This window comes from Indicator indicator, chromosome 1 (genome assembly GCF_027791375.1).
Source record: "Indicator indicator isolate 239-I01 chromosome 1, UM_Iind_1.1, whole genome shotgun sequence".
In the NCBI taxonomy this organism is placed as follows: Eukaryota; Metazoa; Chordata; class Aves; order Piciformes; family Indicatoridae; genus Indicator; species Indicator indicator.
This window is the reverse complement of record NC_072010.1, coordinates 120,486,796-120,502,611: the sequence shown is the minus strand read 5'-3', so window position 1 is coordinate 120,502,611 and position 15,816 is coordinate 120,486,796. Positions and strand designations below refer to the sequence as shown.

Genomic DNA, 15,816 nt, shown 5'->3' with positions numbered 1-15,816 from the left:
CTTTTCCTGAAATACTGTAAGAAACTAGATGTGTTCCCAAGCTGAGGCTTCTATTTCTACATGTTTTGTTGGTATGTCTGAGCAGCAGTGGCTTAATTCCCCAGGTGTGTAGAGTAGCTTTAATGGATGGGGAATGTTTGGGATTTTGTTTTTGTCAGAGGGGATAAAATTTCTAGGGGCTTCTCTTACCAAATTGGACCGTTGCTCAGCTCCTTATCTCTGCTTTATTTCTCTACCAGATACTGCTGTACAAGAAATTAACCATTGAGCTGTTCTCTCTCATCTGCTTGTAAAACTTCTGAGGCAGATGATCTCACTTAGAATGAAATTGTCATTACACAATAGCTGGACTAGCATAAACATGAGCAGAAATGGAAGGCTGCTTGGAAAATGAAGATGATAAAGCTGAACTAGCTAAAAGAAAAGATCCTTTTCTGAATTAATGTGGAAACAAATTAGTTTGCGCTGCAGAGAAAATTTATAAAATACCAGAGATTCTGAATGTCCTTCTGTTTTCAACTATTGTTCTCTGATCTCCTACCCTTAGAGAACAATGTGAGCAAAAATATGCATGTGAATAGATGTTTTCAGTGTACCATAAAAGCCAAGGAGGATGATCCAGTTTAGATCTCATAAACATGACTTTTCTGGAAAAGATCAGGTGGATTGGTGGATTTTGTTGGATCCTTTCAGAGGTTGAAAGCTTTTGCTGTGTCATTGTAACATAGCTGTGCTACCTATAAACTGAGAAGCAGAATGGCAATTGTTTAATACTAAATACTAGAGCACCTCTTACTCTCCAAGGTAATTTATTTTATGGTAGTGACTCCTGAATGCAGGACTGGCTTAAGCTGACAGCAGATAGCTGAATGATTAGTTCTTCTAAGTATCCTGGAACCCAAAAGTGTTCCACTTACACCTGCAAAGTATTTGGTGGTCATACATACATGGACCATATAAGTAAAATCTCTGAAACTGACTTTGGTTAACTTACCAGAAATCTGTGTCTTGGAGCTATCAGTAGGAGGGGATTTGGGATGTCTGCTTTAATGGAGGCATTTGGTCTCCAGCTGTTTCACCAGGTGAGTGTGAGTTCATCATGCAACCTAGCTCTACATGGTTGTTGTGGTGTCTAACATGACACTAGATGCTTGCATTTGGGAAGCTCCACTCTTCTCATGGTTCTTTAAGAGTAACAATCTTTGAGATTGTTACAGCCTCACAAAAATATAATACTTGTGTCCAAATATTACTTATTTGGAGACATAAGTGTGAAGTACCTGTTTCTTGTTTGGGGAAAATAGCACCTTTATTGGTTTCAGTCTGCCTTTTAAGTGGATGGAGAACTGTCTGTGTGGTGTTTCCCAAGCAATTGAAGTGTTGCTGTAAGACGTTTAATGAGATCATCAGATCAGCAATCAGATCCCATAAAATGTCAATTATTATTAAGAATAAAGCAGACCCTCTCCACCTCACAGTCTTCTGCAACTCGGAGTAATGTAGTAGAACATGCAAAGATCAGAGAAGAGTGTTGGGAGATCCAAGCTCTGAAATTACTTCCATCTGAGTAACAGCTGCATGGCTTGGGGCACTTCATATTAGAGAAGAGACAAATGGTGGGAGGAGAGTTCCAGAGAGACCAAAATCAGAAGTGTAGCTAAGGGAGTATAGAGAACAGTGTTTCTTTGTGTAAGATTAATTCTTGAGCATAACCTTTAAGCAATATAAACCTTTAGTCTGGAAATAGTTTGAGGGGTTTCCTGAATTTTCCACTGAGGACTATGAAATAGTGCTTTTGGTTGTCTTCCTGAACCACAAATTTTTAGAAGCCAAGAGAACATTCTGGAGAATGTCACTGCATGCTTCCCTCTTCCTGTGTGCTTTCCTAGGTGTATACCAGGGATGGGGTGCTCACCTAGGTGCATCTTTGCTCTGACCTTGTGGTCATTCTTGCACATCTTTGAAGCACAGTTAATCTCACAGAAAGAACTCTGAAGGAAGTAGGACTCTTCCGTGTGCTTCCCACAGTGATCTCATGGGCAGAAACCAATGACAGCCACAGCAGATTTAGATTTCTGATGTGTGGAAATACTTCCATATAGCACAGCATTCTTTTGTATTCTCTCCCCACCCAAGCAGAGTTGGGTTTTTATAAGATACAATGGTTAGATTAAGTTCTTAAGTGGAAAATTTCCTTTAATTCTGGCCACTTGAATGTTCAAGGGTGTCATCTTTTCACATTTTTTACTAATGATGAATTTGGATCACTTCATAGGTGTTCCGCAGACTGCTGTAGTGATATGTAGGAGTGATTTTACAAGGATACTTGTGTCTTTCAGGCACAGCTAGTGATTCATAAGAAAAGAAAACAAACTTAAAAGTGTTGAAAATTGTGTTATGCAACAGTTGCTGGCATTTGGGAAGGTTTAGTGGTTAGGTGCTGATAAGTCTCCTTTTCTTTTACCTTTAAATAATAAATTGTGGAACAGGTTTTGCAATAGTAATTCATGTGTCCAAAATTACACTGCAAGGAGAAACAATATAATGGGTAGTGAATAATTAAAGTATTCCTATTTCTTATGTTACATGCAGTTTTAGAAAATGGCATTAAGCAGATAAGCACAAATCTGATTGTTTGGAAGGGTTTTAATGTCCTGTTTGGATAGGGAGATTGAATTTAATGTTTCTCGTAAATGATTTTTCAGAACTGTTCGTCAGATGGCACAGGAGCAATTCTTTTTAATGGCTACCAGGTGTTGCATGGGACAGAGACCTCTCCTTTTCTTCATTACCCTGCTATTCACTGTTCTAGGGGTAAGTTTTTAGAGGTAAAGGCTTCAGTACAGCATGAACTTCTGTAAAGAGTAATGCGAGAAGATACGTGCAAGAAAAGGCAAATAGCTACTCACAGTCACTAAAATACAGATTATTTCTATATACAGGCAGGCAGCACAGTTGATTTCCATTTAAGTTAGGTGAGGAGGAAGGGGACTTTGTTTTTACGTTTTTTGATAAGAGCATGAACAATAAGCTTTAATATGTGTGTGCCATGATGCTAATCTCCAAGTAAAAATCACTAACAAATTAGGTAGCTACCTACAGTTCATGTGTTCTTTTATTGGATCTACCAGGGATTTTCACTTCTGCATTCTCATGGCATATTTGATCACTTCACTGTTTGTTTCCCATTTAGGTATAGAAATTGCTTCTAAAAATAGTCCAGAAGTGATTTTTTGACAGTTAAACACAATAGTAAGCTTATAAAAGGTTTGAAGTTACACTTATTTTCTTTAGTGTTAACTGCCAGTTTTGGGGGAAATACCAGTATAAATAGAAGCACGTATGAATTCTTTATCTTTTTTTTTTTTTTTTTGAATAGAGTACTGCAAGAGAGAGAGCTAAGCATTCTGGTGACTACTTCACTCTCTTAAGGCATCTTCTTAACTATGCTTACAACAGTAACATCAATGTTCCCAATGCTGAAGTTCTTCTCAATAATGAAATTGACTGGCTTAAGAGGATTAGGGTAAGTTATAGGATCGGTTTATATCTGATGATTTGCTTTTTGCTGCTTTGTAAAGTTCAGTTTTAGGTTTGGCACATGTGAGTCGTTCAGAGTATCCTAATTGTCTCTTGAATGGCAGGATGAAGTAAAAAGAACAGGGGAAACAGGTGTTGAAGAAACTATCTTAGAGGGTCACCTTGGAGTCACAAAAGAGTTGTTAGCATTCCAGACACCTGAGAAGAAATACCATATTGGTTGTGAAAAAGGAGGTGCTAATCTCATTAAAGTAAGTTTTTTTTGACTAATGGAAATGGTTGTGGGGTTTGTTTGGGGTTTTTGTTGGTTGGCTTGGTTTGTTGTTTTTGTTTTGTTTGTGTTCTCTAGTTATTATTATGATTTTTTTACTATAAATAGGTTAAAAAAAAAAGGTTTTGCATCTTGTGGTTTGTAACCATAAAATGTCCCAATTTAACTGCTTGGGAAGGGCTTCCAATTGGAGTTTAATGTATTTTGAACAATAAAAGCAATTTTAAAAATTTACATGTTTCATTCATAAGAGTACTTAATGCTCTCATCCTTTGGAACCACTGTGTTTAGAGTTGCTGTGACCTCATGAGCTGTTATTTCAAGACTCAGCAAACATTACACAAGGAGAGTGAGCTAGATACAGGGTAGCTTTCTTTTAGTATCACTGTATTGTCTTTTCTCCATGTATTTCAATTACTACTATTAAAGTTTATGACAGGTTTGAATAAATGCATAGTATCTGAGAGTCTCTAATCAGTCATTTTTTCTTTGTACTTCTGATATATATCAGGAATATTCGGGGGGGGGGGGTTTCAGCATTTATTGATAAAGAGCTTTTGTAGATAGGTTTGGCAGAAGAAAATTTTCACCAATCAAGAATAATACAGATTTATTTTTAACTTGCAGTGAAAGAGTAGATTTGCAGGGAACCACTTTAAAATGGAGTTATTCTGTTCCAAATTTAAAAGCTTGTTATGGTACTGGACTTAACTGTTTTTAAGGACACCTGGTTATCTGACATTCATTCAAGCAATAACTCTTAACTCTGTTATAAAATTATGTGTCTTTCTATGGTAACTTGATTATTTTTTTAATTTCTTTTTTCTTTTTTTTTTCTCCTCAGGAGTTGATAGATGATTTCATCTTTCCAGCTTCCAATGTTTATCTACAATACATGAGAAATGGAGAATTGCCTGCTGAGCAGGCCATACCAGTCTGTAGTTCACCAGCTACTATTAATGCTGGCTTTGAGCTACTAGTTGCACTAGCAGTTGGATGTGTGCGAAATCTCAAACAGATAGTAGACACCTTGACTGAAATGTATTACATAGGTACAGCCATCACTAGTATGTACTACTTTTATTATCTATTTTCTACTTTCTAACGTAGATACTATGTGTGGCTTTTGTTTATATTACCAACTGAACTAGATGCTGAGTTTTTTAGTTTGCTTTTAGTGCCGTGAAATCAGGCTGCCAAAATCTAGCAAAGTTTGTCAGTGTAGCCTTTATTTGTGTTTCTTTATGCAGTAAGTGTACTGACTTGCATTACATGGTTGCATCCAAGTTCCAGCCCCAGCCACTTACATGGTCTTGACCATTCCTACCCCAATCTCTGGCTACTCCTCTTTGTCCATACCAGCTCCTAGGAACCTCATTCTGTCTGTATCTTCTACTTTTGTCTCATTGTTTCAGGCTCTGCCTAACCAATTCCAGAACCTCATCAGGTATCTTTGACTTAGCCTTAGTGCCAGTCTCTTGCTCACCTAATTTGTCATCGTCGTCTACACACAGACACAGGTCCACTGTTCTGTTTCCCTTTTTAGTTTGGTACTCATTCTCTGCTTGCCATAGTCCTTTCTCAGATGTTTATTCTCTCAGTTTGGGCCTTGTCTCAGCACAGCTCTGCACTTAAAGGACTTTGTCCTTCTCACTGGAGAAAGATTATAGCAGTTGCAGTATGTACAGAAACTTTAAATGTTAGTATTTCAGGAGCCAATAGTCAGGTGAAACTTGGGCTGATTCTCAACAAGGGTGGCAAAAGGCTCATAGTTACATAGATTTTTTTATCAATAAAAAGCATGTAAGACTTTCTTAAAAATGAACATAGAGAAGCAGATTTTCTGCAGCCCTGAATAGGGTAGCTAAACCATTTTGGCTGTGGTGTTAACAGGGAAAAGGGTGGGAAATAAACCCAAAACAACAACAACAACACAAAGAAACAAAACATAACAAAAAAAAATTTCAAACCAAGCAAACGCAAGCTTAAATGGGAATAAGAATCCTTCTAGAAATATACTAGTAACAGGGAGACAGCTAAGGTGCAGGAGAAACCATAGCGGTAAAGGATGAGGAAAAGGCTGCGGTACTCAACACCTTCTTTGCCTCAGTCTTCAGAAGTTAAACCAGTTGTTTACTGGATATCCCTGATCTGGAAGATAGGGATGGAGAGCCAAATGAAGCTATAATCCAAGAGGAGATGGTTAGTGACCTGCTTCACAGCTTAGACATATGCAAGTTTACAGGGCCAGATGGCATACACACCTGAGGGTGCTGGAAGAACTGGCAGAAGTGTTCACCGAGCTACTTTCCATCATTTACCTGCAGTCCTTGCTAACTGGGGAGGTGTGACTGCATGTGCAGGGCAACCAAGTAATCAGTCCTAGTTGGCATGGGTTACATGAGGGGCAGGTCCTGCTGATCTTCTATGGTCTAAGGTGACCCACTTAGTAGATGAGGGAAAGGCTGTGGATGGTGTTTACCTGCTCTTCAGTAAAGCTTTTGGTGCTTTCCTACAGCATCCTCTTGAAGAAACTGCGTGCTCATGGCTTGGGTGGGTGGACAGTTCACTCAGTTAAAAACTGGCTGGTTGGCCAGGCCCAAAGTGTGGTGGTGAATGGAGTTAAATCCAGCTGGCAGCTGGTCACAAGTGGTGTTCCACAGGGCTCAATTTTGGGGCCAATTCTGCTTAATATCTTTACCAATGAACTGCATGAATGACTTAAAGCCATTCCCTCTTGTCCTATTGCTAGACACCCTTATGAAAAGTCCCTCTCCAGCCCTCCTGTAAGAATCCTTCAGATACTGGAAGGCCACTCTAAGGTCTCCCCCAGAGTCTTCTGTAGGCTGAACAATCCCAGCTCCCTCAGCCTGTCCTCATAGCAGAGGTGTCCCAGCCCTTGATCTTCTTTGTGGCCCTCCTCCAACAGCTCTGTGTCCTTCTTATGATGGGGACACCAGAACTGGAAGCAGTATTTGAGGTGGGGTCTCTCAAGAGCAGTGTAAAGGGGAAGAATCACCTCTCTTGGCCTGCTGGCCACACTCCTCTTGATTCAGCCCATCTCATGCCTTTTTCTTCATCCTTTTCTATTGGGAAATACTGTATTTCTTATCACCTCACCGTGAGAAAGAATTTTTTTTTTTTTTTTTCTGGCATTTCATTCCACTGAAATACTTGATAAGCACCATGGAACACCAGATCTCCATGCTGTGTCAGTCAGAAGAGAGAACATGTATGAACTGCACATGCTGTGCGTTTCATGTACCAAGTACAGCTTGCTTGAGAACATGCATGCTCTTACTTTCTCTTACATCAATTTTTTTTGTGTTAAAATCACAGAGCAACAGGTTAGCATAGGAAACCTGTGATTGTAAATGTACTCTGAAAAGATGTGGGAGGTCTGAGGGAGAAAGCTCAGGAGAAAAAAAAAGTCTGTCATGAGGCATATCATTATCTGAAACTTGCCCATCCTAGCAAGTGAGGAATAAGTGAAATACTGTAGTTTTGAAAGAATCATAAATTTGTGAAACGCTGTGTAAATATTGTGAAGTCATTTATCTGAATTCTTCAGCTAAAGAACTTGCTGCTACTGAGAGAAGATTTCTGTTTCATACATGAATAGACTGAATTTTTATCTGGCCACCTTTTTAGTTATGCCTTAGAAAGAATGGTTTAATGTGAAGATTGCAGATAGAACTACTCTTCATAGAAGTTCTGTTAATCCTAGCAATTAAATTATTGAATGAAACACTTTATTAAATCACAGTGTGATGCAGACTGAATGCTGATTTTTATGCCACTCCCCTTTGTACTGCATTGATGCTCTAATTCTTTTATAACAAAATATTTTCCTGTTTCCTTTTAGCTTGTGAAGCGCTTACAGAATGGGAATATCTACCACCTGTTGGGCCTCGACCACCAAAGGGATTTGTAGGACTAAAAAATGCTGGTGCCACTTGTTACATGAATTCTGTCATTCAGCAGCTGTACATGATTCCAGCCATCAGGAATGGGATTCTTGCAATTGAAGGCACAGGCAGTGATGTAGATGATGACATGTCTGGTGATGAGAAGCAGGACAATGAGGTAAATTTAATTACGCAGAACTTAGTTATTTTTAAAATAGAATTCTGTTTTATGGGAAGGTTATACTAAATACTAATTACTAATACTAACCCCTTTGCTTTCCACTGCTAGCAGTGGAGAAAATAGCATCATGTTTGTTGGTTGAATGGGCTTGCTGCCAGAGACACAGTTCAAAAGACATAAGTATCAGGGTTTGCAGACTTCCTTTTCGTACACCATTTTGCAGCCAAAGCTACTTTAGTGCATACAAAGACATTATTTATTTCTCCAGATTAAAATTGCTAATTAAACAAAGGATATAACTAGCTGAGACAGCTACTTATCAAAGTTAATTACACACATTTTCTTCTGCCTTTCAGAGTAACGTTGACCCACGGGATGATGTGTTTGGTTACCCACATCAGTATGAAGACAAACCAGCGCTGAGTAAAACAGAAGATAGAAAAGAGTACAATATTGGAGTTCTGAGGCACCTCCAAGTAATTTTTGGTCATTTAGCAGCTTCCAGGCTACAGTACTATGTACCAAGAGGGTTTTGGAAACAATTTAGGTAAATAGAAAATTTAGTATTAATGTCTGTTCACTGGACCACTGAAATGCAATAAAACTGATCATAGTAGAAAAGATATGAAGTGCAAATTAGCATTGCTTGTTATCCTACCTTTTCACCATTCTGTGGTCTATTAACACACTACTAAAGTTTACTGCAATATGATTGTTTTGAATTCTGGCAGTTCTTAACATTGATATTGAGACTTTGAATTAAGTATGAAGTTACACACAAAAGCTTGGTTATATTTACCAGTAAGTTAAGTGTCAGGGACATGTTTTCTATAATTGTATTAAATTGTGTCACTAATAATTAGCCTTCTTATTGTTCACTACATCTTTCAGATCTCATGTGATTCACAACATAGATCTCTCTGCACCTTACCATGGCAAATTCTCTTTATTGTGAATATTGGCCATTTACTGTTGTTATGCAGTTAGCAATCAAAATACAGGGAAAAAAGCCTGATATAAACTGATACCAGGTGGTATAGTACATCAACCAATAAATAGTTGTGCTCAGAAAGAAAGAGGGAATAATAGCTTGAATACTTTTTTAAAAAGAAAATAAATTGGAAAATACGTTTCACAAGAATGTGCTTTTGTTTTCAGACTTTGGGGTGAACCTGTAAATCTACGTGAACAACATGATGCTTTAGAATTTTTTAATTCCTTGGTGGACAGTTTAGATGAAGCTTTAAAAGCTTTGGGCCATCCAGCAATGCTAAGTAAAGTTTTAGGAGGGTCCTTTGCTGATCAGAAGATTTGTCAAGGATGCCCACATCGGTACGTGTCTAAGATTCCTCCCTTTTATAGAAAAGTAATTTGTGTTTGTATCGTTATGAAAGCAACTGAAGAGTCAGAAGTTGGAGTGGTTTGGTTTTGTTGTTTTTTTTGTTTGTTTTGTGTGGTGGGTTGTTGGTTTGGGTGTTTTTGTGTGTGTATTTGTGTGTTTCTTGTTTTCTTTTTATGTTGGGTTTTTTTTTCCTTTTTGGTGTTTTTTTTAAAGCTAGTAGATTTTGATATCTTGCTTTTTTTCCTACAGCTTTAACATTAATGTGTATTCAGGTGCCTTGAAATACTTTATTATTGCTTCTATGCAGCAGATCGTATGTGAAGCATTTTTTATTGATCGGGGAGGAAAAGATAGAGCAAAAGTTTTATCTTGTTAAAAGTGGAAACAATTTAGGGACTAAATTCAATGTTCAAGATTTATGGCATGGCCAACAACTGATTCTGTGTTTTGTAGTGTGTGGATAGAGCTGATCCCACTGTGAATATTTAATTCCAATGAGTGAAGCTTTGTTGATACTCACTGTGTAAGCTCTAATTAAGAATGGTGTAGAATGCTTTTCTCTTAAGATTTTTGCTGTATTTTTAATTCATGTAAAATATGAATGCTGAATTTCAGCACATAGAGTGTGTAAAAAAAAAAAAAAACAAAAACAAACAAAAAACAAACCCAAAACAACTAGAACCACCACCATCAAAACAAACACCCATACCACATCAGACTTAAAAGTCTGTAGCTCCCTATCTTGTTGATGGTTATCAATGTCAAATGTTTAGTGAAGGAATAGAATTAGTCATTTTACAGTTATATTACTCTAGACTTTTTCTTCTATATGCCTGGTGAAGTAGATGATTAAAATTGTGTGGAAGATTTAAGATGGCCTAATGATGGACTTGTTCAGCAGGTGACTTTTTTTATTATTGTGTTAGATTTTTTGTCACAGTTGGCTGCCTTAACTGTTCACTACATCTTTCAGATTTCATGTGATTCACAGTGTAGATCTCTCTGCACATTACCACTGCAAATTCTCTTTGTTATGAATGTTGGCCATTTACTGTTGGTTTTCAGTTAGCAATCAAAATACAGGGAAAAAAATGACGTGAACTGATTTTATTATGCTAAACTTTCAACTTCAGTTGAGTTCATGTGTGAATTTTAAGGCATTCCACTTAAAAGTTCTGTTTCATGGGTTAAAATGTGTAGCTGGAAGTAAATTTGAAGATAAAATGAAAGCGCTAGTGTTACTTTATATGCAATGAGTAATTAAATGGAAGACACAGATGTGAGCCAACATGAAGAGTTACCATGCACTCTTGAAGTATTACCTGTCTCTTTGGAGCTCTACTGGATTTGCATAGCTATACTTCTTAATAAAAATGTTACCCTGGTTGTAGTTTAGAGGAGGATAAAATGGATGACAAACTAAACTACTGGATTGGGGTATGACAGATTAACAGCCTTTCCAAATGTGTAAGTTATTTAATTAATGAATGTTACTGTTTTGGTTGAAGTGTTTCTAAGTACTAATTTATTCAGCGTTATAAAATCTTGTTTCATTGCATAGCGGAGAAACAAGCCCTGCAGGGTTATGTTGGATTAGATGCAACTTTTTTTCATTTATTCATCACTGCTTTATCTTTAAAGAAAATAAATAAAACCCAATCTGTTTCTAAGGTGTTTTAACTGGTTGTCTCTCAAGTATTGCTGGTAGGAATTTGTTTGAAGGTTGTGTCAGCACACAGTAAGAAAAAGAAAGTCATAAATACGCAAAGTGATTTTATGAAGACAGCTATTGAGGTTTTTCCAGCTAGAAAAATTAAAAGGCTTTTTTTTTTTAATTGGAAGCTGTTTTGAACTGTTGTCTTTAGATATTATACAATATTTTTCAGTTTAGTTTATGACTGCAAAAATCAGTAATGGGAAAAGTACTTTATTTTGTCGTTTGTGCTTGTCTAGTAGCTTCAGTTAGTCAAGAGTCTGACACTCCTGCAGCTGCTTTAAAACGAGGATTTAACTTCTGTGATCTTTCCAGAGAACTAGAGACCTACAAGTAATTTCTGTGATCTTCATAAAATAGCTATAGTTAGTACAGATAGTGTAATGTTATTGTAGGAAGACTGCAATAGAAGAATTTAGTTCTTTTTTGACTGCTTAACTCCTTTTGCCAGGATTTGACATGGATAAAAGATGGTAATTGAACGCATTTCTCCCTATCTCATACTTCTGTCTGTTCATTGGTAGGTATGAATGCGAGGAATCCTTCACAACTCTGAATGTAGATATAAGAAATCATCAAAACCTTCTTGATTCTTTGGAACAGTATGTCAAGGGAGATTTATTGGAAGGTGCAAATGCATATCATTGTGAAAAATGTAACAAAAAGGTAACAATCCCTTATACAGTAAATTTGTCTGTAACTGTGATGTTACCTCTATACCATGTTCAGTCTTAGTTCATGTTGAGGGGAAAAAAAATTACCCTGTAATTACTGAATTTGGTTGTTGGTAAGAGTATATGAATGGCAACTGAAGAGCTGATAACTGTTGATGTCCTTTTTTAGGTTGATACAGTGAAACGCTTGTTGATTAAGAAGTTACCTCCGGTTCTTGCGATCCAGTTGAAACGATTTGATTATGACTGGGAAAGGGAGTGTGCAATCAAATTCAATGATTATTTTGAATTTCCACGAGAGCTGGACATGGAGCCTTACACAGTGGCAGGTGTAGCAAAATTGGAAGGAGATGATGTAAACCCTGAAAATCAGATAATACAAAACGAACAGTCTGAAAACGAGCACTCTGGGAGCACGAAGTACAGGCTTGTCGGTGTACTCGTACACAGTGGCCAGGCCAGCGGAGGACATTATTACTCTTACATTATCCAGAGGAATGGTGGAGATGGTGAGAAGAATCGATGGTATAAATTCGATGATGGCGATGTGACAGAGTGTAAAATGGACGATGATGAAGAGATGAAGAACCAGTGTTTTGGTGGAGAGTACATGGGAGAAGTGTTTGATCACATGATGAAGCGTATGTCCTACAGACGCCAGAAGAGGTGGTGGAACGCTTACATTCTTTTTTATGAGCGTATGGACACAATAGACAAAGACAATGAACTAATAAAATATATTTCAGAACTCACTATCACCACTAAACCCCATCAGATTAAAATGCCATCAGCCATCGAACGAAGCGTACGGAAGCAGAACGTGCAATTCATGCACAATCGTATGCAATACAGCCTAGAATATTTCCAGTTCATAAAGAAATTGCTTACTTGTAATAGTGTCTACTTAAATCCTCCTCCAGGTTAGTACGTTAATGCAATAATTGTGGAGTCATTTCTTGCAAGAAGAGTTTTGATTTGTATTGGCAAGAATTTGTATAGCCGGTGAAGATTTTGTGTGTTCTGCTTTGTATGGAGTTGTTGGAGAGTGTCCAGGGGAGATGATTGGAGGGCTGGAGCGCTTCTCCTGTGAGGACATGCTGAGGGAGTTCAGCCTGTTCTGCCTGGAGAAGAGGAGACTTTGGGGAGACCTGAGAGCAGCCTTCCAGTGCTTTAAAAGGGGCCTACAGGAAGACTGAAGAGGGAGTGATTCTAAGAGCATGTGATGATAGGACAAAGGGCAATGGTTTTAAGGTAGATTTAGATTAGACATCAGGAGGAAGCTCTTTACTGTGAAGGTGGTGATACACTGGAACAGGTTGCCTGGAGGAGTTGTGGATGCCTCATCCCTGGAAGTGTTTTAACACCAGGCTGGATGAGGCGTTGAGAAACCTGGTCAAGTGAGAAGTGTCCCTGCTCATGGCAGGAGTGTTGGAACTGGGTAACCTTCAAAGTTCCTTCCAGCTCAAGCCATTTTATGATTCTATGAATACTGTCATTCTGGACTGCGGCAGTTAAACACCTGTTATCACATAAGTGATAAAGGGTCAGAATATTTAATAAAAAATGCTTTTATCAACTATCAACTGTTATTCAGCTTATGTACAGGTCGTGTTAAAATACTTCTGTGTGTGTGCTGTTCTGCTGAAGACAGCTCTCAAAGGTGAGGGAATTTTTAAAACAAACCTATTTTGGCCTCCAGGTACCTGTCTAAAGCTTGCATTTTCAAATGATACATTACAGAAGCTAGAGGCTGTTTTGATCAAGTTTCTTGTTAGAACTGGAACACAGTATCAAGACAAAAATGGCAATCTGGAATGTAAATTACTGAAAGTTAATTGCTTTTACTTTGTCTACATGTGAGTATTTTGATTTTTCTTTAGGACAAGATCATCTGTTGCCTGAAGCAGAAGAAATAACTATGATTAGCATTCAACTTGCTGCTAGATTTCTCTTCACCACAGGATTTCATACAAAGAAAATAGTCCGTGGCTCTGCTAGTGATTGGTATCTTGTCTTTTAACAGTTTTGGAAGTTTGGTGTTTGTTAAAAGATCCCACTTCTATACGTGTTCCAATAAAAGATGTCAGTGGTCTGTCCCATTGTCCCCTCTCCCCTAAACACATAATCAGGATGCACATGAAAAGGGGGGAGTTTTGAACAGAAACTTAAAAATAAGCTGCTGAGCTGAACAGCTTCAAAATTAATTTTCAAATGGAGCTTAAATCTGGTTTGTCTGTGTCTTTTTTAAAAAAAAGAATAAAGGAGTAGAATCTATAGCTAGTGTGAAACTAACAGGTTATGTATTCTGACCAGTTCTCAGAATGGCTTGTTCATGGTTTGAGTAGTTTTAAACAAATCCCTTTCTTCAGCCCATTTTTGCAATTTATATGTGTTTTGTTTCTGAAATATGTGCCTAGTCTTTCAGGCTTTCTTAGGAGAATGCCTTATGTACATTGCTATGGAGCCTGTTATTCAAATCTGTAGTATAACAAGCAGTGCAATCTTATTCATAGCACCACAGCATTTTAGTTGTTAAGGTAGATTATTCTGTGCTGGGAAGAGGAGTCTGAATAGAACTAGGGAGAAAATCTACTATTCATAATGACCAGGAGTTTCTGAGCTACTAGTAAGCAGTTTTCTAATACATGGCAAATTCATGAAGATTTTTTCCAATAGCAACTTTTAGAGTGACTAAGTCACTCTTCTTGTTTTAAGAGATCAAGAGGGGCTCAAATATTGCTTCAGGAAAGGAGGTCCAAGTCACACAAGACCCTCTCTGCAACAGATCATTTTTCTCTGAGGGATTTTTATGTACCTGTGTAAATGAGAATATAAATTCCTGATAGGTTACATATTTAGTTAAGTCTCATACACGGCTCACAAAATCCACCTCATATTCTCTGCTGCTCACCTTCTTCCCCTGTTTCCTCACCTCTCTCCCAGCCATCGTGGCTGCCAATTTAGGACTTGCTTTGAGTAGATTTAAGGGATGTAATCATATCATAGTTCTTATAGGTGATAGTAGAATATGTCACCGTTGAGTGCTAAGATTTTTAATCAAAAGTAACTTTTAAATATGTTTTTAAGTAACTTTTTCAAGTATGTTAAACTTACTAGTAACAGAGAGCATCACTATAGGGACTACAATTTACCTGATTGTAGGCATTTTGTGAGCCAAAGTGTTTGGGGATTGCCTTTAACTTAAACTTTCTTCAAAGAGTGTATCTGCTAAAATTCATTAATGTCTACGTTTGGGCATAATCTCTCAGCTGTGTCATCTTCTCTTTCAGGTATGATGCTTTATGCATCCTCCTTCGTCACAGCAAGAATGTACGCTTTTGGTTTGCACACAACGTCCTTTTTAATGTTTCAAACCGCTTCTCAGAGTACCTTTTGGAATGCCCTAGTGCAGAAGTGAGAGGTGCATTTGCAAAACTTATAGTATTTATTGCACATTTTTCATTGCAAGATGGACCGTGTCCTTCACCTTTTGCCTCTCCTGGACCTTCCAGTCAGGTAAATACTCAATAAGTTCAATACTAATGAAAAGGTTTTGAAACTTAGTCTTATTTCTTCATTCTGAGCATTTAATGTAATGTAAATTCTGGAGCAGATGCATCAGTATTGACAAGCAAGCTGTACAGTCCTGTTTTGTACTACATAACATGATGTAATTCAGCCAGTTTGTGTGAGAGTTGCTGTCAGTGGCATCCCATTTTTCCCTTGTTTGTAAACCTCTGTGAAGGCTAAGCAGTGAGGACTTTTGAGTTGAGTTGCAGATGTAAAATCAGCAAAGTCATGGGTAATAGCAATTTAGTGTGTGGGGGAATGAATCCTTGTTTTTAATTTAGAATTTAAAAAATGAACAATCAAAAAACCAGAACAAGCAAACCCAAGAAATCCAAACAAACCCCAGGAAAACATGCAGGAGTTTCACAGATATTTCTCCTCTGTATCCTGCAACATTGAAATTGCCAAAAATTTCAGCTTTGAACAGGAGTAGGCAGTTAATTGCCTAATTTTGTACACCTGGAACTGGCAAACGAAACAAAACCAAAACAAGCCAAAGTCTTAATGTAATACTTGTCATACAATATTGTTGCTTGGACTGTATTAAAATTTAAAAGATAAAACTTTTAGAACCTTTGCTTTGTCATGTTTTTAATGTCTACAGCATGACAATTTT

General features: G+C 37.6%; 1 protein-coding gene across 3 annotated transcripts in view; it reads left to right on the top strand.

The window, feature by feature from the left end:
- The window catches only part of USP9X (ubiquitin specific peptidase 9 X-linked), a 71,827-nt gene that overhangs the window by 43,204 nt on the left and 12,807 nt on the right, over nucleotides 1-15,816 (top strand). For 2 of the 3 annotated variants that reach the window (XM_054380704.1, XM_054380689.1), the window contains exons 26-36: nucleotides 2,706-2,814; nucleotides 3,380-3,526; nucleotides 3,645-3,791; nucleotides 4,656-4,878; nucleotides 7,677-7,897; nucleotides 8,257-8,447; nucleotides 9,059-9,232; nucleotides 11,481-11,622; nucleotides 11,800-12,550; nucleotides 13,511-13,634; nucleotides 14,921-15,146. In XM_054380704.1, the coding sequence (XP_054236679.1) occupies nucleotides 2,706-2,814; nucleotides 3,380-3,526; nucleotides 3,645-3,791; nucleotides 4,656-4,878; nucleotides 7,677-7,897; nucleotides 8,257-8,447; nucleotides 9,059-9,232; nucleotides 11,481-11,622; nucleotides 11,800-12,550; nucleotides 13,511-13,634; nucleotides 14,921-15,146 (2,455 nt within the window). The remainder of the gene's footprint in view (nucleotides 1-2,705; nucleotides 2,815-3,379; nucleotides 3,527-3,644; nucleotides 3,792-4,655; nucleotides 4,879-7,676; nucleotides 7,898-8,256; nucleotides 8,448-9,058; nucleotides 9,233-11,480; nucleotides 11,623-11,799; nucleotides 12,551-13,510; nucleotides 13,635-14,920; nucleotides 15,147-15,816) is intronic. The other variant, XM_054380698.1, reaches the window with a different exon arrangement.